The 24,773-nt window shown below is 42.0% G+C and overlaps 1 protein-coding gene across 1 annotated transcript; it reads right to left on the reverse strand.

Annotated features, from left to right (window-relative positions):
* Positions 1–5,152: 5,152 nt before the first annotated feature.
* Positions 5,153–22,496, reverse strand: LOC136393074 (protein FAM240B-like). The gene is made up of 3 exons (XM_066365733.1): positions 22,262–22,496; positions 17,978–18,123; positions 5,153–6,004 (listed from the first exon to the last, which is right to left on the reverse strand). Exons 1-3 carry the CDS (start codon positions 22,385–22,387, stop codon positions 5,911–5,913), a joined length of 366 nt encoding a protein of 121 aa, XP_066221830.1. The 5' UTR covers positions 22,388–22,496; the 3' UTR covers positions 5,153–5,910.
* Between the last annotated feature and the right edge of the window lie 2,277 nt (positions 22,497–24,773).

Here is a 24,773-nt window from a genome sequence, read left to right on the forward strand (position 1 = left end):
GTTGCCCAGCTCATCCGAATGCCTAGGACAGGAAATCTTTTCTAACCAGTGTCTCTCTCCAGCTCTTCCCTGTGTCTCCTGCTGCAAAGCCCCCGTCTCCTGGCTGGGCACCGACGATTCAGCTTCTCTATATCAGGAGCAGCCTGAGGGCTTGGGCTCTGGCCTGGGGTCAAGGGCTCTTTTCAGTTTTACCCCTGGACTGTTTTGTGAAAAAATATACTTTGTGTTTTCATTTCCTCTGTCACTGCTACTGAATCGCTTGTCCAAAAGTCAGAAGGCCCCTTGTTGCCACTCCTCACTTGGACGTAAGGGAAGCTGTGGTGTGAGTGCAGTAAAGCCTTTCTGAGCAGCTGAGCTCACTTCTCAGTGGGCACATTCCAAGATTTTGCCATTTTCCAGTCAACATTTCACACAAGATTATTAAAGGAAAAGTGCTAATTAATTTTGAAAGAAAAGTTGCAAGTATAAAGCTGTTCACCTTGAGTCACAGGTGAACCTCGAGCAAAGTGGAGAATCACAGAAGGGGTGTATTTTCCTGTCAGGCTGTTTGGGTGATCACAGTTTAGCAAAAACAATCCCTAACGTCTGCAAAGTGCATTCTCCACACTACTGCCAGGGTGGTTTTACTTGTTACTAAGATAAGATCTTAGCAAGTTACTGCCCTGCTTAAAAACCTTTGATGAGTGTCCATTGTTTTTGTGATAAGGTCCAAACTCCCTCGGGAGCATTTCAAGGGCTTCCCTCTTTAACCCCAGCCTACCTCTCCCTTCCTCCTTCCCCTCCCCTTGCTGACAGCACAGCTGGTCCTCAGGGATGTGGTGCCCCTCCCTCCCAGACCTCCCCGCTTGGTCCTCTGTGCCTCCCCCAGGTCAGAGCCCCATAGAGGTGCACTCGGTCTTCCCACCATGCTGACTCCCCCCTCCCCTGCTTTATTGAAGTATAATTGACAAAGAAAAATTATACATATTTAAGGTTACAATGTGATGTTCTGATACACATACACTTTGTGAAATGGCTAACAAAATCAAGCTAACATTTCCATCACCTCACATAGTTACTTTTTCTTCCTGTGGTAAGAACACTTGAGATCTACTGTCCTAGCAAATTTCAAATATACAATACACGACTATTAGCTATAGTGGTTGCTAGGAGCTGAGGGTGGAGGCAGTGGGGAGATGCACAAAGTTTCATTTGCTCAGGATGTCTGAATTCTAGAGATCTAAGGTACAGCTTGGTGACCAACTCAGTTTTATTTTTTTTATTTTTTATTTTATTTTATTTTATTTTTTGTATTTTTCTGAAGCTGGAAACGGGGAGAGACAGTCAGACAGACTCTTGCATGCGCCCGACCGGGATCCACCTGGCACGCCCACCAGGGGCGACACCAACTCAGTTTTAATTGTTTGTCTTCTCTGCTAGGTCCTGCACCCTCAGGGAAGCCGTTCCCACATCTGACTAAGCATGGACATCTCCCTGGCAGCTAGATAAAAACACAAACATTCAGGATCCCCACTCCAGGCCAGCAGCGTTAGGATCCCTGGGAGTAGAGCCCAGGGATTCATAAATTTAGAAGTTTCCCAGGTGATTGTGATCAGCAGGCGGGCTTGGTAACCACTGCCCCAGGACAAGCTATCCAGTCAGTGGGCCCAGCTGAATGACAGCAGGGAGGGAAGGGGGCCGAGCGCTGAGGGACACCATGTCTCACTGTGTGCCAGGCCCTGCTCTAGGAGCTTCTATGTCTGCTTATTTCATCAGGAGAAGCAGAGGAGGGTGTGCCTGTCACTGCAGACAAGGAAACGCAGCTCAGGAGCTGAGGTCCCCACTGGGCTCATATTCTTGTTACTTGATCCATGCTAATCAAACGTTTAAAATATTTTAGCATTGCTTTAGGATCTCCATGCCTTGCTTCTGTATATTCTGTCAACCCTCAGACCTGACACTCTCTGCTTGTCCCTTTCTCGGAAACAGGCCCTTCATTCGCCTCTTGATATTTTTGGGCATCTTCCCTCTGATCCATTTTCCCAACTGCAACCAAGTGATCATTTAAACTTGAGATTTTGCCAAATTCATTCTACTTATGATACCTGTGACCACATCTAAGCTCTTCATTTTTACAGAGAGATATGTCTATTTTTCCTCGAGGTTTCCAGCCTAATGATGGGTGTCTAAGCGGGTCTTCCCTGCCCTCTAGGCTTCTAACGCAAATGTCAGTCCAGGGGTTAAGTGTTACGGTGTATAAAAAGTTTGTACCATTGGCATGGAAAGCCAACCTCAGAAAATTGGGCAATTGGTCTTCACAAGCAATTCACAGGTGAGGAAATTAAAGTAATAGACAAACAAATGAAAAGAAATCCCCAATCACTAGTGATCAAAGAAACAAAATGATGTCACTCTATATCCCTCAGACTAGAAAAAATTAAAAACAACTATCACACTTATTGCTGACAGTGATGTGGAGAGAAGGGTACTGTCATAAACTGCTGGTTGAAAAGGGAGTTTCACTAGCCTTCCTGGAAAGCATTCTAGTAATATTTTAAAAGTAGAAACTGCAATACTGTTTCTTCTAATTTTCCATTCCTGGCAATCCATTATCCAGTACAATACCATTAGTAAAAACCTGTGGACAAGAGTTTTTACTGCTCTTTTGTTTGAATAGCAAAAACCTGGAGAGTGGATGACTCTAAAAGAATCATCGAATTTCTTATGAAACATCCACATCATAGTAAAATGTGATCCCATTAGAAATGTGAAGCATAACTCAGTTGACCTGGAAGCATTTGTGTGAGGTGCCGTTGAGTGCAGAAACCAAGCGGCAGAAACGTGTGACATAATTCTGTTTTCTAAAATGTCACCATAAAAACACATTCCCGGAAAGCCCTTTAGATGTATAGTTTCTGTGTACGTATGAGTATTGGGGTGTGTGTGTGTGTGTGTGTGTGTGTGTGTGTGTGTGTGTGTCTGTACATGGCTATGTGAACACAGAAAACTGCAGGAGGACCCACACTAGGTTATTAACATGGGTTGGGGGCAGAGGTTGCTGATGGTAGGGTGTTGGAGACCGCAAGCTGACAGGGTCCTTGCCGTTTAGATTTTTGAGGGACAGGTATGGGGACTGGCAGTAAGCTGACAGGGTCCTTGCTGCCCATCCCTCCACCTCACTTGATTAAGTTGCTAAAGGCAAACCTCTTCCCCACACCTCCATGCTGGCCACAAAGCTGAGTGTTTCTACTTGTCCCATCCCCATCTGCTTGATTAAGTTGCTAGAGGCAATTTACATGCCCTTCCTCTCACCCTTTGTTTGTTCTGATGTTGGTTGATTTCACTTATGCACCGTGGGGGGATTCCTGTTTATGCCTTAAATGGATTCTTGTTTATGCCTCAGATATGTGACTCTGTATCGGAGACTTCATTATTTGCCCTGGCTCTGCACTATATAATAAAGCAGACTGGGTGCTTTGCTTTGCTCTTGCAAGCTATTGGCTGTGCAGAGACCTCACGATTCCATCCTTTATCTCTCTGAGTTTATGTTTTCATTCTGCATGGTTCTCACTCAGGACCTGGATAATTACTAGCTGCGCTGGTCCACAGCAGGAGGGAGTAGTGAAAAGGAGGGGAGCAAGTTCGAAGAGCAAAGACAAAGGAGAAAAGATTAATAGTAAACTGCACTAAAATCATATAAGCATGTGTAATATGATCATACTTATGGACTTCAATAAATTATATATATGTGTGTATGTGTATTGCAAAATTGGAAAAATTTTAAAACGCAAATCTAATCAGTTAATTCTTCTACAACCTGTCAGTGGCTCTCTGTGCCCCTGTGGATCATCCTGGAGTCATCAGCCTGAGCTCCGGAAGCCCTGCTCAGTCCCCACCCTCTTATAGAGCAGCTCCCTTCCTCAGACTGTTTCATGGCCTCATGCACCTCAGACCCACCCCTGCCCTGCAGCCTCCCGCTCCTCCTCCACTCTTCATACACGCTGTCTTCTCTGCCAAGGCATTCCTCTGCTCCTGTTTTCTCAGATGACTCGTACTTATTTATATAAATCTCAGCTTAAACACCAGTTTCTCAGGGGTTTCTCCGGACCCCAGATGTTGTTAGGTACCTTGAAATATATATATTCCCGGTGGTTCTTTGTCCCTACTAAAACTCTTGTTTTATTATTAGCCCTTTCCCCCCAAACTTGGCACAAATTTCCCTAGCTATACTTCACTCTTTTAACTTGTCTCTTTGTTGTATCCAGGTTGGCTAGAGGGTTGTAGCAGGGTCCTGAGTATTGCACCTTGGGTCTCACAGCTGTGCTGACGTGGACTCACCTCTCCTCCCCTCTTGCCACCCCACGGCTCCCTCAGCGGTGATGAGCACTTTCAGTTTCCCAGGGACAGCAGTACCCACCCCAGATGGCATCCTTAGCACTATTTCAGATTACCTCCCACCTCAACCCTGTCCCTCTGGTTGTCTCTGTCCCCTGGCTGCCCGAGGCTCCCCACTCTACTCCTGTCCCCTAGGGAGGAATCCCTGAGCAGAGGAGCCCTAGGTACTGAGGTAACCCCTCCTGCCCTTTGAACACGATCTGGGCCTGAGAGGCAGCTAAGTGAGGGTGACCCAGAATGTGTCTGGACACAGCTGTAGCTGGTTTGTGAGGGCACCAGAAAACTCACCAAGACAGGGAGTTAACATAAGGCTCATACCAGTGAGGGCACGACAACCAAGTTTATTAAGCATTATCTTGTTTTCATTGCATATCTCTAAGCATGTTATGAAAAAATAATTCATATGAAGAGAAAAAAAATTTTAATACCATTTATTTTCAAACCATATTGCTAAATCAATTTTTCTCTTTCTTAAGAATTGTTTTATTTCTGTCAGTGGTTGCATTTTTAAAAAAGATTTTATTTATTGATTTTAGGAGAGAGAGAGAGAGAGAGAGAGAAAGGCAGTGGGGGAGGAGCAGGAAGCATCCTAGTTTGTTGCCTTGACCAGGCAAGCCCAGGATCTCCAATGGCAACTTTAGGTTGATGCTTTATCCACTGTGCTACCACAGGTAAGGAAGTGGTTGCATTTTTGTCTTTACAAAAAGGGAGGACAGGAAGAAAAGATTGCATGACTCTGTTTTCCCAAAAGGTGGATAGAAGCCAGATTCCCATTAAGATCATTGCCCTCAGGAAGCTTAGATAAAACTTTCAGATTTTGGCCCTGGCCAGTTGGCTCAGTGATAGAGCATCCATCTAGTATGTGGAAGTCCCAGGTTTGATTCCCAGTCAGGGCACACAGGAGAAGTGGCCATCTGTTCCTCCCCGCACCCCCTCCCCATTCTCTCTCTTTCTGTCTCTCTCTCTCTCTTCCCCTCCCATAGCCATGGCTCAATTGGTTTGAGTGCATTGGCTCAGGCACTGAGGAGGGCTCTGTGGAGCCTCTGCCTAAGGTGCTAAAAATAGCTGGGTTGCCAGCATGGCCCCAGATGGGCAGAGCATCTTCCCCAGATGGGCGTTGTCCGGGAAGGGGGCAAGAATCCTCGTCGGGGTGCATGCAGGAGTCTGTCATCTCCCCTCCCCTCACTTGGAAATAAAAAAGACATTCAGGTTTCAAAATGAAAAACAAAATGTAGAAATACAGTACACTACATGGATCTTTGAAACTGGGGGAGTGCTAATTCCAAGAGCTTTTTATATTAAATAATCTGAGCTCGGCTCCCATTGGCCACCACCCAGTCCTCCGTGCAGGGAGGAGTGAGTTGGATAATAATGTCCATTAGCATGGGGGAGGTTCGCATGTCACGCCCCTCACAAATGGGAGAGCATATGGAGACAGTCCTGCTGAGTAAGTCAACATAATGGGGTGTCAGTTTTATCTCCTAGTAAAGTGCCCTTGGGGTCCCGTTCTCTTTGAAGTGGACCGAAGCAGGGCTTTCAGTCCGCAGGGTGTGGCTGCTTGCCCTTGTCCTCGGGACTGTCCAGCACCCGCCGTCTCTCCTCCAGTCTCTGCATCCACTCCTCCCTGAGCCTGCGGAGGAGAGGGACACAGCTCAGCGCGTTTGCCCCGGGCTGCAGCTCCACTATACCGCCGTCTTTGCTTCTAAAGGATATGCTGAAGAGAAATACATGATCTGAACACATTAGTGAAGGAAACAAATGAATGGACCAATTAGCAAAGTCTATGAATACATACTTTCCCCCTCAAGTTTATTCCTTCCTAAACTGATATGTGGGCTCAATGTAATTTCAGTCAAAATCCCAGCAGGACTGTTTTGCAGAGAGAACTAGTGAATTCTAAACTATCCATAGAAAGGCAAAAGAAATAGATTAGCAAAAACAACTCTGAGGAAGAAAGTTGGAGAACTCACACTCTATGATTTTGAGACTTAGTATAAGGTTACCACTATCAGGACAATGTGATGTTGGCAAAGAAATGGACAAACAGATCAGTGGAATAAAATAGAATCCAGAAATAAACATACAGGTCCTCAGGTTACGACAGTTTCAACATATGATGTTTCAAGTTTACAATGCCTACTCCCATAAAAACATGAAAAATAGTGACGTGAGCAGTTTGGCTTACATGGCGCACTTATGGACTACATGGGTGAACTAGTTTGGTTGAGCGTGGCAGAGGAATATTCAGTAACACCACGTAGCATGCTTACCTACACCATTCTGGACTGTTAAAAGCACCAGTGTTCCATTTGTGTTGCTTTGGCAATTTACCTCCTCCCAATGGGTCACGCTCTCCCATCTTGCAATGCCCCTTCCAGTGTGCCAGCCAACCACAGTAATAAAGGTAAAGAATTTTTTTTACACTCATTTTTTTCTGTTACTAGTACAGTACACAGTATATTTATGTCTTTTGCCTTTTTCTGTGGCTTAGTTGTGTTTTTATGTTCTAGATTATGATTTTACAACTGTGTTAGGATAGGTAAGTGACTTAGGCTAAGGTGTGTTTCAGTTTACACCAAAATTCAAGTTATGTCACTGTACATAGGAACAGAACCATGCCATAAACCAAGGACCCCCTGTACGGCCAATTGATGTTGACAAGGGGCAAAAACAACTCATGGAGGAAGGTATATATATATATAAATTGGGCTAAGAAATTATACATTCATATTCAAAAGAAAAGAGAGACTTTTATCCATACCCTACATCTTATACAAAATTAATCATAGATCTAATGTAAAAGGCAAGACTAAGACTTCTAGGATAATACCCACAAAATGATGTCTTCATTATTTCCCTTGGGACAAGGGAAGGAAAATTTGGGACTCAAATTTGCTCTGTTAAGGACACTGTAAAGCGTCCTTAATTCAAGCCACAAACAGGAATAAGATATTGTAAATCACATATTTACGGACTTGTTTCCAGAATATATAAAACTTTAAACACAATGATAAAAAAATGAACAACTAAATATATAACAGGAAAAAAAATGAAAAGACATTTTAGCAAAGAAGTTTCATGGTGAACAAATAAGCACACAGAAAATGCTCAGCATAATTAGGGAAAAGCAAATTAAAACCTCAGAGAGGTACCACCCACCTCACAGAATGATCAAAACAAAAAACAACAACAACAACAACAAAAAACAAAACACCAAAAACCCACAAAAAAGAAAAACATAAAAACAAAATTAAAAAACCTCTCACAACAAAAGCCAAAAACCAGTGTTGGCAAGGATGCTGAATAGGACCGCTCTTACGTTGCTATGGAAACAGAATAGTACAGTCAGTTTGGAAAACAGTTTGGTCATTTCTTATTCAGTTAACTTACATTCACCATATGACCCACGAATCTCAATCCTGGGTGTTTACTCAAGAGAAATGTCAACTTATGTTCACACAGAAACCTATATATAAATGTTTGTAGCATTTTTATTTATAGTCACCCCAAAGGTGAAAATAATCTTAATCTCCTTCAACTGAGGAGTGGATAACCAAATTATGATATGTCCATATAGCAGTATTGATACACACAACAAGAATTCATCCCAAATACATTTTGCTAAGTGAAAAAAGCCAGACTCAAAAGACAACATAATATATAATTCATTTATGACATTCTGGAAAAAGCAAAACTGGAGGGCTGGAGAACAGGCGAGTGGTTGCTAGGGATTGGAAGTTAGCAGAGGGGTTAACCATAAACAAGCAGAATGAGGAAAATTTTCAGAGTGATGGAACGGTTCTATATCTTGATTGTGGCGATTATGTCCTTCTGAGCATCCGTCAGAACTCACAGAGCTGCACACAAAGAGAAAACAATGTGTGGTGCTCATGAATCACTTACAAAGACAATCTGTAGTCAAATGGGCAGAGGATGGAAATTGGATTTTCCAGAAGAATTCTAGCTATGTCCCAGACATAGAAAAATCTCAAACTTGTTATTAACTTCAGTTTTAAACAGTGAGGTTCTCTTTTCACTCATTAGGTTAATAATGATTAAGTTTCATAACACAGTGTTAGCAACATGAAAATTGGAATTTCCAAACTCAGGGTGAAAGTTTAAATTAAAGTCACCTCTTTGCAAGACAATGAGGCAATAGCTATCAAACTTTTAAAAAACTCTTATTATCTGACCTAACCTTTTAATTTTTATGATGTGATCTAATAACATTTACTTATATATGCAAAAATATGTGTGCAGTTTTCCTAATTACAACATTGTTTGTGAAGCCAGAAATTGAAAAACAACCTGTCCTTTGATGTGATGGGTTAAATAAATTATTACATCATTATAATGGAAAACATTAAAAAACTACATGTGCTATCTTCTAAGATAGACTAAATTTAAAAAGCAAGGGCAGAATAGTGAACATAGTCTGGTCCCATTTTACATAATAATACTGGCTGCATATTTATTTCTTATTCAAACTGGAGTTTGGGGAGAGATCTACATGAAACTGTGGATGGCAGTGTTCTTTGGAAGGCAGGTCCAGGGGGTTCAGGGGGAAGAAACTCACTTCTTAATATATATCCTTTCCTGATGCTTGAATTTAAAAAATATACATTTATGTTAATTTCTTAAGAATGAAGATAACCAAAATGAAAAGATTGAATAAATGCTTTTATTAGTTTTCTAGGGCTGCCATAACAAAACACCAGATTGGGTGGCTTAAACTAGTGGTCCCCAACCCCCAGGTCGCGGACCGGTACTGGTCCATGGGCCATTTGGTACCAGTTCGCAGAGAAAGAATAAATAACTTACATTATTTCCGTTTTATTTATATTTAAGTCTGAACGATGTTTTATTTTTAAAAAATGACCAGATTCCCTCTGTTACATCCGTCTAAGACTCACTCTTGACGCTTGTCTCGGTCACGTGTTACATTTATCCGTCCCACCCTAAAAGCCCATCCCTGAAAATATTTTCTGACATTAAACCAGTCCGTGGCCCAAAAAAGGTTGGGGACCACTGGCTTAAACCACAGAAATTGATTTTCTCACAGTCTGGAGACTGGAAGTTCAAGATCAGTATGTCAGTAGGTGTGGTTTCTCCCAACACCTCTCTGTGGCTTCTAGACAGCCCTCCTGCTCACACTCATTGGCCTCTCCTCTATGAGTGTGCCTTCCTGGTGGCTCTTCATGTATTCAATCCCCTCTTTTGATAACGACACCAGTTAGATTGGATTAAGTTCTATCCTAACAGTCTTGTTTCAACTAAATCAGCTCTTTTAAAGGTTTGTGTGTGTGTGTGTGTGTGTGTGTGTGTGTGTGTGACAGACAGAGTCAGACAGAGGGACAGATAGGGACAGACAGCCAGGAAGGGAGAGAGATGAGAAGCATCAATTCTTTGTTGTGGCACCCTAGTTGTTCATTGATTGTTTTTCTCATATATGCCTTAAAGGGGGGGGGGGCTATAGCAGACCGAGTGACTCCTTGCTTGAGCCAGCGACCTTGGACTCAAGTTGGTGAGCCTTGCTCAAATCAGATGAGCCTGCGCTCAAGCTGGTGACCTCAGGGTCTTGAACGTGGGTCCTCCGCATCCCAATCTGAAGCTTTATCCACTGCACCACCACCTGGTCAGTTAAAGGTTCTATCCCCAAATATTGTCTCATTCTGAGGTATGGGGAGTTAGAGCTTCAACATATGAGTTGAGGGGGCATGATTCACTTTCATAACTGCTAAAGTGAAAGAATACATTCTATTACAGGAAAATAAATATATACTAAACTTGTTTAAAAATGGCTTCAACCTTATTTTTTACTCTTATAAATAACTCTATAATGAATGTAATAACACTTAATACTCTTTTCATGTAGCTGTCTATTGTCTTCAGAAAGATTCCCAGAAGTGAATAACTTAGAGGGCATACAAACTCTGAAGGATGTAGGAATTTATTACCAAACTGGCTCCAGGAAACTTCTTACTTAAAATTTTGCTCATTTATAGGCACCAAAGAATGGCGAGAATCTGGAAGATCAGTGTGTTTGGTGGTGGCTTTGCTTTAGCGATTAGCAACCAAGGATTGGAAGTTAAAATATTGAATTAGGGACATGGGAGAATGTTAAAACATCAGTTATCTTCCTTCTACCTACACTTAAAATAAAAGTAAGTGACATAAACATGGGCTGTTTGAAAGGGGGGATAAACCATTGATCTGCTCCTCTCTACTGGTGGGCAATTGCCTCACACATAGATTTTTTCACATTTTACTAAGAAGTTGTGATTTATTGAGCTTATATGATCTCCAATTGATATCCACCTATGAGTAGTTTTCATGGTTCAATTTCTTCATTATGGTTATTAACTACTCATTGTACATTTTAATTTTTAACCAACCTCTCCAACCTGGATACTATCTAGGCTTAACAGTTCTTCTTGTCAAGTATCTCTGAAAGATTCTGTACTACATCTGCCTCCAAAGTACGTACAATTTGTCACTGGGATTTTGTAAAGCTCACTAATAAGGGTTTATGTCCCTGTGTTTCATTGAGCTTGAGGGACTTCTTAATATAATGTGATCCCTTCATTATTCAGAGGGGCTCTAACTCTTCTTTGGTGTGGTGGGCATAAAAATATGCCCTTAGAGGTCCTGCTGGGAAGTTCCTTCTTTTGTAAATTTTGTTGAAATATAGCCCTGCCCATTTGTTGATTATGGTATACTATAGCTGCTTTCACAGAACAACGGCTGAGTTGAGTCGTTGCCACCTAGACCACATGATCCATAAAATAAAAAATACATACTGCCTTGTCCTTTACAAAAAATGTTTGCTGACCACATACCTGCATTTAAGTAAGTAGTGGAAAACCTTAATAATGTAGATTAAATTTAGACCTGTGCAGTGTCTATAAGTTATATTGTAAATAACAACAAAAATAACAACAAAAAACTGAAAATATTCTCCCACTCATAGGAAACTATTATCTTTAATGATATGACCTCTTTGTTAAATTGGACAGTAATTAAGCATTTTGTCTGATTTTGTCAAATCATGGTTGAATTGCGACTGTAAGTTGGCTATAGATAAAAGAGTTTGGCAAAAATCAATAGTAGTATACTATGAAAATAAGTTGGTGCCTGACCAGGCGGTGGCACAGTGGATAGAGTGTCGGACTGGGACATGGAGGACCGGGTTTCGAGACCCCCCAAGTCGCCAGCTTGAGCGCAGGCTCATCTGGTTTGAGCAAAAGCTCACCAGCTTGGAGCCAAGGTCGCTGGCTCAAGCAAGGGGTTACTCAGTCTGCTGAAGGCCCACAGTCAAGGCATATATGAGAAAGCAATCAATGAACAACTAAGGTGTCACAAGGAAAAACTAATGATTGATGCTTCTCATCTCTCTCTGTTCCTGTCTGTCCCTGTCTATCCCTCTTTCTCTCTCTCTGTCTCTGTTAAAAAAAATAATAAGTTGGCTCTATGGAATTTATAATAAAGAGCATTGGATATTTTCTTATGATTTACAAATTATGAGTTACTCATCTTTTATACCAGTAAAATTTATAATAAACGAATGTATATACCATACATGTATGCATTTTTTTCACAGAGCCAGTTATTAAACATTTACCAGCACACCACAACATCCTCATTCTCTCAAGTGCTTTTGCAAATAAATCTTATACTCATATAATCTTGCCTTTCCCTCTGCTTATTGGAGGATCCAGATTAACACATTGGGAATGATGACTTTATTCTAGAAACAAAATTTAAATATCTGGGGTTTATGACACATCTATTCACTATTTGTAGCAGCTATTAATTACTATTTATTGCCAGGTGGTGCTGAAGGATTTAGAATCTCCTCTACTCAAGTTCCCTTTATATACTGTTTGATGGCGATTTAGACTGCTGTCCCTTTCTGGTCAATATTTTTCATCATTGTGTTGCTTCCACTTATCTTTGGTTGGTGAATATAGATACCTTTTATTCTGTAGTGAGAAAGGTCAATATGAAGAAGATCATACTTAAAATTTAGTGTACAGACTCGGATACATAGAGGAGCAATACACTTGACATTAAAGCTTAAAAAGAACATTTTTTCTTTATGCCTAGAAACATTGATCTCACTTTTCAAATGGAGACAAATAATGTTTCCTATTTATTGTTTTAGATTTGATTGATTTGTGGAGGAGTTGTAGTTAATATCTAGGAGCACAAATTATCTTTGATAAACATGGGGTCTGACTAGAAGATAAGATGGCGTTCATGAGATTTTTGGATCAGAGTCATAATGTTCTCACGGGAGCCAGTGAAGACAACTTGGGCACATAATTAGTTTTTTCTCTCATGTGCTAGGTACTGTACATATATGTCAGTTTGAGCTCTTTGAGAAGATTTGGAAGAATCACGCACAAAAAATAAATAAATAAATAAGGGACGGGGGGGGGGGGGGACCGAATGGTAAGGTGGTAAGAGAGAGCCTCAGACGTCCAGACCGTGAGAGGAGAGAGAAGGAAGGAGTGCTTGGGGAGGAAGAGCCCCCACCACAGCACAGTCCTGAGAGGGCTTGGCCTGGGCTGATGCTGTGTCCTGGACAAAAGTCACCCACCAGAGGAGCCCTGACATGTAAACATTGCCCAGGGCTACTACCTGTGCCTGACCAGTCATTGTCTAGCAGCAGGTGGGGTAAGTGTGGCCTTTGCTCACACGCAATGGCAGGTCCAGAAAGTTGGCAGTTTGGGCTTCCAGTCAGCTCTGCACCCCGTGCGAGTTATCTCGAAGGAGGTCTGAGCAGAGCACTTGTGTGGTTGCCCAGACAGGTAAAGAAGAGTAGTAAAATAGTCATCCCTGCCGTCAGGAATTGATAGTCTACGGAGTGTTTGGTCTCCCATGTCAGATCTCCGTGCTCCCATCCTAGTCTCTGCACTGTGGTTTCAGGATGAAGGGTCAGGCGGTGCTGCTGCTGCTCCTGCTCCAGTACAGCAACCAGCACGCCTCTGCCGCTGTTTCTCCTCAGGGAGCAGAGACGCACCTGACGTTGGCTTTCTTGTGGCCTGCAGCTCACCGGCTGGGTCCGGTCACAGGGGCAGACCGTGTCAGCGGTCAACATCGTCTGGCAGCCTGGGCACACCAATCTAACCAGCTCGACTCACCAGCCACTTTCCTCACTCCAGCAGTTTGATGAAAACTCTAACTTTTTCTCCCTAGTTGTTCTTTATAGACTATTACTGTATAAAAAGTTTGAAATAGTAGTTTCATCTTATGAGTTGGAGGTTATGAGTTGAATAGTTAGTTACCTGCAGCTGAAAGCATGTTGACTGACCCAGCTGATAAACAGGAATCTGAGCAGAGGGAGATGAGTGGTCCTGAGTGGAGGCTGGATAAACCTCTCTCCCCACACAAGGGCCCCACCCAACACTGTGAGTTCTGCTTAAACTCCAAAGAGGTATTTTGAAGACCAAACTTCTTGCATATAAGCACTGTATATTTCTCAGTTATGATTACAGGCTGGAAATTTAGACTTGAGTATCCATATAATTTATCATCCAAACTGAAATATTTTTGAAAATAAAAGGGAGTTACAATCCATAATTATAATGCAGTGACAGGTATATGCCTGGACTGTCCCAGCAAGCCAGGAGGTTTGGTCATCTCATCCCTGTGCTGCACTTGGCTTTTCTCAGATTGCTTCATCAGCTACTTGCAAACAGTTTTCAGATTCTCCCACCTAGGTTGTGCTGCTTCTCTCTGTTTGGGCTCAGAGAGCAAGGGTGTCGCACACTTCACTTTGTGATCTCACCTCCAGGACTTCTGCCAGATACACCAGTTTCCAGACTGAATGCGTTCTCTGCAGCTCTGGAGTGTTCTCAGTTGGGGAACCCACAGGCTGTGCTGATGAAACACCTGTTCCATTCCACCCAGCTGTGGCACAAGTCCTTGCGGGGCAGCTCAGCGAAGTGAGAGGAACGTAAGGTGATTAATACTGATTTTGTTCTATCAGCAAAGGGGTTGGTGGAAAATTTTGAGATTTTGTCTCCTACTGTTCACTTAGAATACTTCTTGATTGTATCATGACTTGTGTTTGCCTATATAAATGGAGGGTAGACTAAAAAAAGACATGTGTGTTGGGAGCAGGTACTGTGTCCAGTGCAGTTTGGGGAGGCATAGTCCACAGGGCTGGGGTAGGGCCCACGGGGTTCATGGAATTCACTGGTTTGCGAGGTTATGCAGCATTTCAAACTGTTTGCTCAGATCAGCAGGATTTAAACAAATGTTATTAATTTTGGTTTTGGTTTGAAACTGTTTATATTCTTTTTATGCAGCCTAGTTCATCAGGTATGTGTGTGTGTGTATGTGTGTGTGTGTGTGTTTTAACAAAAATTATGACAAAACCACTGTTGTCATTCATTGTTTAGCAAATGAGGAAGGTTTTTGGATTTTTCATTCACAGTTTATAAAGGCAATGGTTCTAGTAAGTGAGACTCGAGAACAGAGGAGGAGACATAGCAAACTGCCTCTGCTCTTGCTTCTAGAGCTTCCTCTGTTTCAAGCAGTACAGCGGCTCTGCTCATATCAGCAAACTTTTATTTGGGGGACATAATGATAAAGCCTTTCAAGATGAACATATTTTAAAGGTTTATTCTTTTTTTTTGACAGAGACAGAGAGAGAGTCAGAGACAGAGAGAGGGACAGATAGGGACAGACAGGAAGGGAGAGAGATGAGAAGCATCAGTTCTTCGTTGTGGCACCTTAGTTGTTCATTGATTGCTTTCTATATGTGCCTTGTGTGTGGGGCTACAGCAGAGCCAGTGACCCCTTGTTCAAGACAGTGACCATGGGGTCGTGTCTATGATCCCATGCTCAACCCAGTGATCCTACGCTCACGCTGGTGAGAACTTGCTCAAGCCAGATGAGCCCACACTCAAGCCGGTGACCTCGGGGTTTCCAACTTGGGTCCTCCATGTCCCAGTCTGACACTCTATCCATTGCGTCACCACCTGGTCAGGCTTAAAGGTTTATTTTTTAAGCTATGGAAGGAACAGTAAGTTACCCCAAACATTGACGGGGGTCATTTCTGTGGCACATGGGAGCCAGGAGAATTAATGCATTTGTTTTATACACCATTTGCAATTGGTTGCCTTTTCTATACATTTCCCCCCATAACTACAAAAAAATGGCACAGCATTGTTATAGAAACTATGGACAAAATAGAACACACACACAAAATCTGTCATCCCACCAATCAAATATCACCACTCTTAGTGTATTTTTTCTAATCTTTATATATAGATAGATAGATTTTGTATGTGTGTGTATACATATGTTTTGACAAAAGTCAGATCATATTGCAAGTTTAGCTTTTACTGTTGCACCCCAGGACTTTTGGAAAGAAAGATGCAGCACAGGGTTTGTACTGGGATCAGGTTCCAGTGGGCTGTGAACCAGGACTGATGGGAGGAAGATGACGGAGGAAGACCACACAACTGACCTTCTTTGCTCTCCTGGAATTTCAAGGCCTGGACGCTTTAACATGTGGGTCTTCTAGCAGGTGGAAAAGCCTGGTTTTGCTTGCTGGGTGACTAGGAATGTTGCTGGGATGGTGGCAGAGCTCACTTCTGGGTATGGAAAGAGGCTATTTCTCCTCAGGGGCTTAAGAAATGTTTTTATAAGTTAATGTTGATTCAGCATGTGAATTGCCCATGTTTTCAGCGCCACGTGCTTAGAAACACAGATGCACGGTGCCTTGCTGACCAGCAGAACACTCAGCTGCTGCTCCACCTGCGAGTGGGCATCTTGGCAAACAAACAGCTGGGCTGGGCTGTTGATATTTGAAATATAGAAAACCCAGACAGTCCCTGAAAAACCAAGCTGATCTCTTTGCTCCAAGACTCTGCATATGTGAGGGGAGGTGCTGGCCCTTTTATTCAGAATAATGTTGACACATGTGACACTTGTTTTCTCATATATTAAATGCTTCCCTCTGAACACAGTCTTTTGGCTAGAACAAGTTCATTTGCCAATGAGAAAAAGACCACATTAGCCTTCCCCCCAAATCATAATATGTATCATCTTAGACGTGGGATCTTCCACACACGAATCTGTTGACCTAATCCTAAAATTTAGTATCACCTCATGTGCTGGGGATCACAACAGAGGCAGAGTGAGGAACATATGTTTTAGCTCATCAAATATAAATAACAAAACCTCATTTTTATTATTTATAAAAAATGCTTATCTTTATCTACAAGTCTGTGGGTCTCAGTTGGTGTGACTTTGCTTCCAGGGGATATCAGTTAATGTCAGGAGATATTTTTGTTGCCACAGTGGGACAAAGGAGTCCCATAGGCATCTGATGTTTTGAGAGATGCTGCTGAACTTTTTACAAAGCCCAGAATAGCCCCTTCTTTGCCCTTCAACAATGAATTGTCTGACCCTAAATGTCAGATGTGCTGAGGTTGAGAAACCCTGGTATAGACTGTGGTAAGACTGAATGATAGATGAATTAATCTTGTATTTAATTTTCCATATTTTATGATATTCTGATATCTTAAAAAGCTTGCTGGCCACAGAAATATTGCCACTTTCAGCCCTCGCTTTTTCTCAGAGATAGAGACATGCTTGGCTGCCGGCATCTAAACCAATCCTGCATCTATGGCTCCGACCATTTCCTTATCTAAGTGTCACACATGAAGCCATGTTTCCCCTGTCCTAAATTACTCCAGGGCCAGGGACCAAGGCAACTAGGGAACACATCTGTAGACTAAAGCCCTCTGGAATTATACAAATTAGCCAGTTCTAAACTGTTGACCCTGTTCTTCCTTGCCATTCCCATGGAAACTCCATTAAAGGCTATGGCTTAGACCAGGGGTCCCCAAACTTTTACACAGGGGGCCAGTTCACTGTCCCTCAGACCGTTGGAGGGCCGGACTATAAAAAAAAACTATGAACAAATCCCTATGCACACTGCACATCTTATTTTAAAGTAAAAAACAAAACGGGAACAAATACAATATTTAAAATAAAGAATAAGTAAATTTAAATCAACAAACTGACCAGTATTTCAATGGGAACTATGGGCCTGCTTTTGGCTAATGAGATGGTCAATGTCCGGTTCCATATTTGTCGCTGCTAGCCATAACAAGTGGTATGACGTGCTTCCGGAGCTGTGACGCGTACGTCCCGCGTCACCAGAAGTAGTACTGTACGTGAGCGATGCAGCGCATTGCGGCGCTGCCACATACAGTACTCTCACTGACCACCAATGAAAGAGGTGCCCCTTCCGGGAGTGCGGCGGGGTGAATAAATGGCCTTAGGGGGCCGCATGCAGCCCGTGGGCCGTAGTTTGGGGACCCCTGGCTTAGACTTTCCTTTTGGTTCTGTCTCCTGATCAAAACCTGGTGCTTCTGCTATGGCTCTGCATGGCATGCGGTGACCCCTATGAGACCTCATTTTCCATTTTTCTTGGCTGCACCAACTTTACCAAACCATAGCCAATATCTGTATTCTTAGAACAGTGGGTAATGATAATAATTCAGTCTTCCCATTTTCACATTTGGTCTGTTTCTGGGAAAATCTCCTTTTACAACTAGTAAAGAGACAATCCACATACTTTCTCAGGGCGCTCCTTCCGCGGCGATCTTCCTCCAGCTCCCGGTAACGAGTCTGTTTGTTAATTTCTTTTTCCCAGAAGCTTTTGAGCTCATGACAAGTTTCACAGCAAAAGACTTCTCGATGGATGTATTGATTGTTCATCTCCTAAAACAAACAAACAAACAAACAAAAACAAATCCCAGCTCTTCAAATAAAGCCACTCCCATTCTAGAGTGGTGAAAGATGAGTTTGAATCCAGACTCTGCTGTTTACATTCTTTGTGACTGTAGACAAATCCCACTGTCTCTGAGTCTGTTCCCTCAACTGTAGTGAGGATAATAATGATTATGTCAGAAAATATTGTGAAAAAGTTTGAAATGAAACAAAAATTTAAAAGATGTCTAGTAACCCTTCCAGATTATCTGATTATATAAGGTCCAGCCACTTTTATTGTCTTTGAGCTAGTTTACAACTTTGTAAACTATAGAAAAGATATCGCAGTGCTAATTATTCTTGAACATAGAAATTCAAATAGATTGTCTAGTGGGATGCAATGATATCCCTAGGATAGATCAACCAACTTTTCATGTATTGTATACTTATGAATTCACCTCAGTATTCTTGATTGCCTATACACATGTTTTTTAAAATCCTCCTTTGAATCAGTTGTAATAGCTTACTAGTTGTCTTATTAATTAATAAGCTTAATTAAACACTTGACATGTTTATTTTACATTTGTATAAAAGTCATGATTTTAACATTTAAAAAAGCATCCGTCAACAGTTACTTCACAGTTGCAGGTATGTGTAAAATGGATAGTATATTTAAATAGCAAAATAGGCATTCAACAAATGTTATGCTCGTTCCTTCCTTCCTTACAGAATAACAATAACCTCTATGGTTTTTTGAGCACATAGTATGACATATGCATTTATACACACTGTTGCATGTGATCCTCACCACATCTTGGAGATGGGTGATTTCACACTCACTGGTCTGATGAGAAAACAGAGAATTTGCCTATCACCTTATAACTGGACAGGAAAGGGTTGAAATTTCAACTAGATCCCTCTATCCTCAAAGTAGGTGCTTTCTCCTCTGTAGATTTTTATCAGAAGAAATGCCTATTGTATTTGAAAATGGTCACATTCAAGCCAAGCTTATTTGGCACGTGTGTGTTTGTACGCCCTAAAAGTACACATGTTTAACATTCAAAAATGCTCACTTTCCCTCTGACCATTTCGCAGCTCCGGCAGGCAGGCAGGTGCAGAGGGCTGCCTGGGGGCGAGCGCTGCTCAGCGGGGAGCTCCGGCCTGGCCGGACATGGGAAAGGACCTCGATGTTCAGCCTCACTGCTGAGTCCCAGAGGCCCACTGACCCGGGTTTCCCAGGGCAACCACAGGGTTGGGGTGGGAAATGACTTTAGAAAAGGACATAAATAACACTTCTTTTTTTTTTACATTTATCACATTGAATAGCAATTCTATATTATAGAATTATAATACTTTGTAATACAGAATAATATACACTATAATGCAGAACATAATTCATAATATAGCATGATTTATAATATAGATATTTTATTTATATTATGTTTATGATAACAGACTGACACTTGCCCCAGAGAGGAGGCAAGACCTTCCCCCTAGGAGGAATGTGCAAATGCTCTGAGGAGAAGCAGCTCCGTGTTCCAGAACTGAGAGGAGATAATAAGTACTCTATAAAGATTAAAAACAAAACACGTCTCTTATTTTTTCTCCTAGACCCATCTCCTAGTTATTTGGTCATCTCTGTAGCCAGGAACATGGCAGAGGGTGTTGGTACGGGGTGGAGATGACGGCAGCCGGTGTGCCGAGAGGAGGGAGAGCCCACGTCTGCCAGGGGCGCCGTGGGTGAGTCTCACTTGCCACGCACAGATATGTGAGAGCCACTGCCCTCTCATTTTGTTCATAAAGAAACAGATTTTTAGGTTGAAATATATTTTAAATATATATGGTGTAATTTTATGATGTACTACATGCTGATTTGACAGATGTTCATATTATAATATGATGCTAACGTAGCGATAGTTAGCTCATCTATCACATTATATGATTTATTTTTTGTGGTGAGATAATTAACGTCCAGTCTCTTAGCAAGTTTGATGATTATAACACAGTACTGTGCTTTAGATCTCCAGGACCTATTTATCTACTTGGTTGCAAGTTTTCACCCTTAAGCAACATCTCTCCTATTTCCCATCCCCTAGCCCCTGAAAACCACCACTTTACTCTGTATTTGCAGGTGCAGCTTTTAAAAGATTCTACCTATACATAATATCATACAGTAGTATTTGTTTTTTCTGTCTGACTTATTTTATTTATCATAATATCCTCAAAGTTCATCCATGTTGTGGTAAATAGCAGGAATTTCTTCTTCCTCATGGCTTAATAATATTCCTTCCATTTCATATATATAGCTTGATCTAGGGGTCTTGGTCACTAGATCGGATAGCATCTTTTTAGAAAACAGGAGCTCTGGGGACTCAGCTGAGGATGAGGACCACTAAGATCATAAATATCTATCTCCTTAGGTGATTGGTTCAAAAATTACATTCCAGGCCCTGGCTGGTTAGCTCAGTCTCTTAAGAGTGTCATCTTGAAACGACAAGGTTGCAGGTTCAATCCCTGGTCAGGGCACATATGAGAAGCAACCAAAGAATGTACAACTGAGTGGAAAATGAATGAATGCTTCCCTCTCTCCCTTCTTTCTCTGTCTCTCTAAAAATCAATAAAAATTAAGCCCTGGCCGGATAGCTCAGCTAGAGCTCCTGGGCGTGGGGGTTGCTGGCTGACTCCCAGTCACGGCACATACAAGAGCAGCTCGATGTTCCTGTCTCCGTCTCTCTCAAAAAAACTTTGTTGAATTAATGAATAAACAGATCATGGTAGTACTGTTATGGAGAGCATATGTTTTAATTCAGTTATATTTCAGACATAAAAAACTCATTATTTAAACAAATAAACATTAACTTTAGTTTTATTGTCTTCATATACTAATGGGAAAGGTAAAGTTTTAGGTAAATAAAAGGAAAGGTTCAAGTTCTAACAATCAATAGATATTCTAAATGGCCAATTATGATTGTTTCTCCTATTTTCTTTGAACAATATTTGGCTTATAGTTATTTCAACCATATTATTATTAACATATAGTTATTTCTTAAATACATGTTTAAATGACCTTGATTTTATGAGTTTCATCCACTTTGTTCGGAAAGTTTATTTTTTAGAATTTGGCAAAGATCCTTCACTTCAGTTTCCTCATCTGCCAATTGAGGTGTTTGGTTCAGAGGTTCGTGGAGGTTCTCTCCGGCGTCTAGTCATCAAGGAAACCCGTCAACATCAAGGTCAAGGAGGGAGTCTGTGCCTTCAGCGTAAGATGGGCTTTATATTTCAGTTATTTCATTTCCAAAGGGGAATGTCTGGTTGCCTTTCCCATATGTGAAGGGCAAATATCTGTAACTAGACAGGCTTTTAGCCAGAGGGGACTGCTCTTTGACAAACAGTTCTATGTCACTGCATTCGCCACCCCAGAGACATTTATACCACAATTTATATCTATTGAGAGAATCAGTTTTATCTGAAGTAACTTGTTACTAATTTGGAAAAAACGTGATTCCTATGGCAAGCCTAAAATTTACTTCATCAATTAACTTACAAATAAAGATGATTAGAACTCCCTTTTAATAAACATTGATCTAATAACATTTATTGAACCTTGACTTTATGTGAGGCTTGTGCACTTATGTCTTATAAGGGGTTAGATAATGGTTAATTGTATAAATTGAAACAAAAGAGAACTCCACAGTTTTATTTCTCAAGGCCCAAGTTACTCAGTCAAGTAAACACCCCCAATTAACCTTTAATCCGCCTGATCATCAGCTTTCTGAGAAGCCTCCTGGCACCTATAATGAATGTTTCCTTGGAGCTAAGTTATTTATTAATAAACATTAGATATATTCTGTGTTTTAGTTAACCTTAAGAGAGCCTTGTTCACTGAGATCAACACCAATTTCTGTGGTTTTCCCCCCACACTCTTTAACTTGAAATGTATGCATTGTTGACACATAGAAATCAGAGAGGGAAAATCTCTCTTGGCCTGTCTGAATCTGTTCTCAAACTGGTGCAGGGTAGGCTGTCCCAAGTGAGGAGAACACAAGTTCAGGCGGACAACAAAGGCACAGGAATAAGGAGCATGTCTTAGTCTCCAGCCCCAGGGGCGAGCTGTTCCCACTCCTGACAACACAAACTCAACAGACTGTACCTTAAAGGTGAATGTGCAGGTGAACCAATGTCCTGCTGGGGTGCAAAGGAGGCAAGTCTCACGGCCCCACTCCTGACTCCTCAGCCTTGATCTGTGGAGGCTACAGGCGATGTCCTGAAGTCTCATGTTGCAGTCCTTTATATGTGGAGTGGAGGACTTACAGAAATCCCTTGGCCTTTCAAGGTCATTTGAATCAAATTAGTAGCAGAATCAGACAATATCTTTCCAGACACATTGCAGCCTTCCCTCATAGTGAGAGATACTCTGAGCATCCTTTGCTACCCCACCCGCCCAGGGCAGCCGAGTTTCTGTTTGGCAGGTCCCAGGAGTGATACGACTTGGCCTGACACAAGAGAGTTGATTTAGAACATGCACTGGATTAGACTGTGCCTTGTTCATCTGAGACTTGTGAAAAGCCACCATCTGCCCCTTGGTGTGCAAAGGGGGCTGGAATGGTGGGACAAGTCACTCTTGGGTGTAACATTACAGGAAGACTTAGAAAGGCATCGTGTTCTTTAGAGCCATTAATCCTTGAACGGATCTAGTGATGACATATCACGGTCTGCTGAATTCTCTCCCAGTTGGAGCAGGAATCACCTCTGATGTGTATTTTCCAATAAAATGCATCCAAGTGAGATCAACTTCTCATTTTAGAGTGTCTCTTATCCTATTACGAGAACATTTTGTTCTTAGGAAAAATATTTAGAATACTTCTCCAAAACAAAAATAGCTCTGGTTTTCTTCAAACCCTTCTCCTATGCTACTAACTGCATACCCATTTCTTGGTTTAGTGGGTTACAAATCTATAACTTACATTATACATTATGACTCATCTAATTCTGATGTTCAAATTTTATTATACTAAAGTGTGAATATTTAATGTTGAATCTATAAAAGTAGTTTAATAAGCCAGTTTACTTTAAACTGTATTTCCACTTTAATAGCAGAACCAAATTTTACAGATGAGATTATATATATATATATATATATATATATATATATATATATATATATATAGAGAGAGAGAGAGAGAGAGAGAGAGAGAGAGAGAGAAAGAGAGAGAGAGAGAGAGAGAGAGAAAAGAGTCAATTCTGAAACCATTTTGCAGGTATATCCTATAACAAAAGCAACAATTTAAAGAGAGAAAACTCAATTTAAAAATGTTTCTAAGGAGTACATTAAAATCACAAAAATAAAGATTTTAAAAAATATTTTAAAAGACTTTTGTGAGAGGATGGGAGAGAGACAGACTCCCACATATGCACAGACTGGGATCCACCCAGCGACCTCCATCTGGGGCCAATGCTCTGCTAGTCAACGGAACTATCCTCAGCTTCAAACCAATTGAGCCACTGGCTGAGGGAACGGAAGAGAGAGAGAATGGGGAGGGGGTGAGGAAGGGAAGCAGAAGGTCACTTCTCCTGAGTGCCCTGACTGGGAATTGAAGCCAGGAGGTCTGCTCACCAGGCCGATGCTCCACCCACTATGCCAACTGGCAAGGGCCCCAAAAGTGAAGTGTTATATACAGTATATATATTCTGCTTAAGAATATACAGTGAAACAGAGTAACTATATAGACGATGACATATTACTAGATGACAGTTTCTTTTCTCTCCCTTTCCCTCCCTCCTCTCCTCCTCTCCAGCTTTTCTTTTTGTTCTCTAATATGAAGGAGTTGGTGGAGAATGCACCCTTGACTTTTTAACTTGCCTTCTGTTTCTCTTGGGTCTATGAGGCCATCTCCCCACCTGAGCAGTCATTGCCCCAGGGCTCCACCCTGACAGCTTGTTCCATAGCTGCATGCAGATCTCCTCCCTGACCCTCAGAATGAAGAATCTTCCAAATATATATATATATTTTTTCTGAAGCTAGAAACGGGGAGAGACAGTCAGACAGACTCCCGCATGTGCCCGACCGGGATCCACCCAGCACGCCCACCAGGGGGCGATGCTCTGCCCCTCCGGGGCGTCGCTCTGTCGTGACCAGAACCACTCTAGCGCCTGGGGCAGAGGCCAAGGAGCCATCCCCAGCACCCGGGCCATCTTTGCTCCAATGGAGCCTCGGCTGCGGGAGGGGAAGAGAGAGACAGAGAGGAAGGAGAGGGGGAGGGGTGGAGAAGCAGATGGGTGCTTCTCCTGTGTGCCCTGGCCGGGAATCGAACCCAGGACTTCTGCACGCCAGGCCGACGCTCTACCACTGAGCCAACTGGCCAGGGCCTCCAAATATTTTAATGTATATATATTTAAAAAGTAATCCATGCCAATAATGCAAAATACAGAGCAACTGAGGATAAGATATACATTTCTGGGCATCTCACCCATCAGTGAGTACCACTGCTATACATGGGTGTATCTGCTCTGAGCCAGTGGGTGTCAGCCCTGGGCCTAGTCACCCTTGGGGATGTTGGACAATGTGTAGAGAGGATTTCAGTTGACCACTGAGGGGATGGGAAGACGTGGTAACGGCACCTAGTGGGTAGAGTTCAAGGATACTGTTAAACATTTTGCAATGC

This window comes from Saccopteryx leptura, chromosome 2 (genome assembly GCF_036850995.1).
Source record: "Saccopteryx leptura isolate mSacLep1 chromosome 2, mSacLep1_pri_phased_curated, whole genome shotgun sequence".
NCBI lineage: Eukaryota > Metazoa > Chordata > Mammalia > Chiroptera > Emballonuridae > Saccopteryx > Saccopteryx leptura.

Bases quoted from the DNA above. Each gene is read 5' to 3' on its own strand.
- LOC136393074 (XM_066365733.1), bottom strand. From the start codon at position 22,387: ATGAGACTTCAGGACATCGCCTGTAGCCTCCACAGATCAAGGCTGAGG. The intron at 18,124-22,261 runs GTACAGTCTGTT...TGTTTGTTTTAG, and splicing joins CCTGCACATTCACCTTTAAG to GAGATGAACAATCAATACAT. The intron at 6,005-17,977 runs GTATGTGGATTG...TCTCCTCCGCAG, and splicing joins GGAAGGAGCGCCCTGAGAAA to GCTCAGGGAGGAGTGGATGC.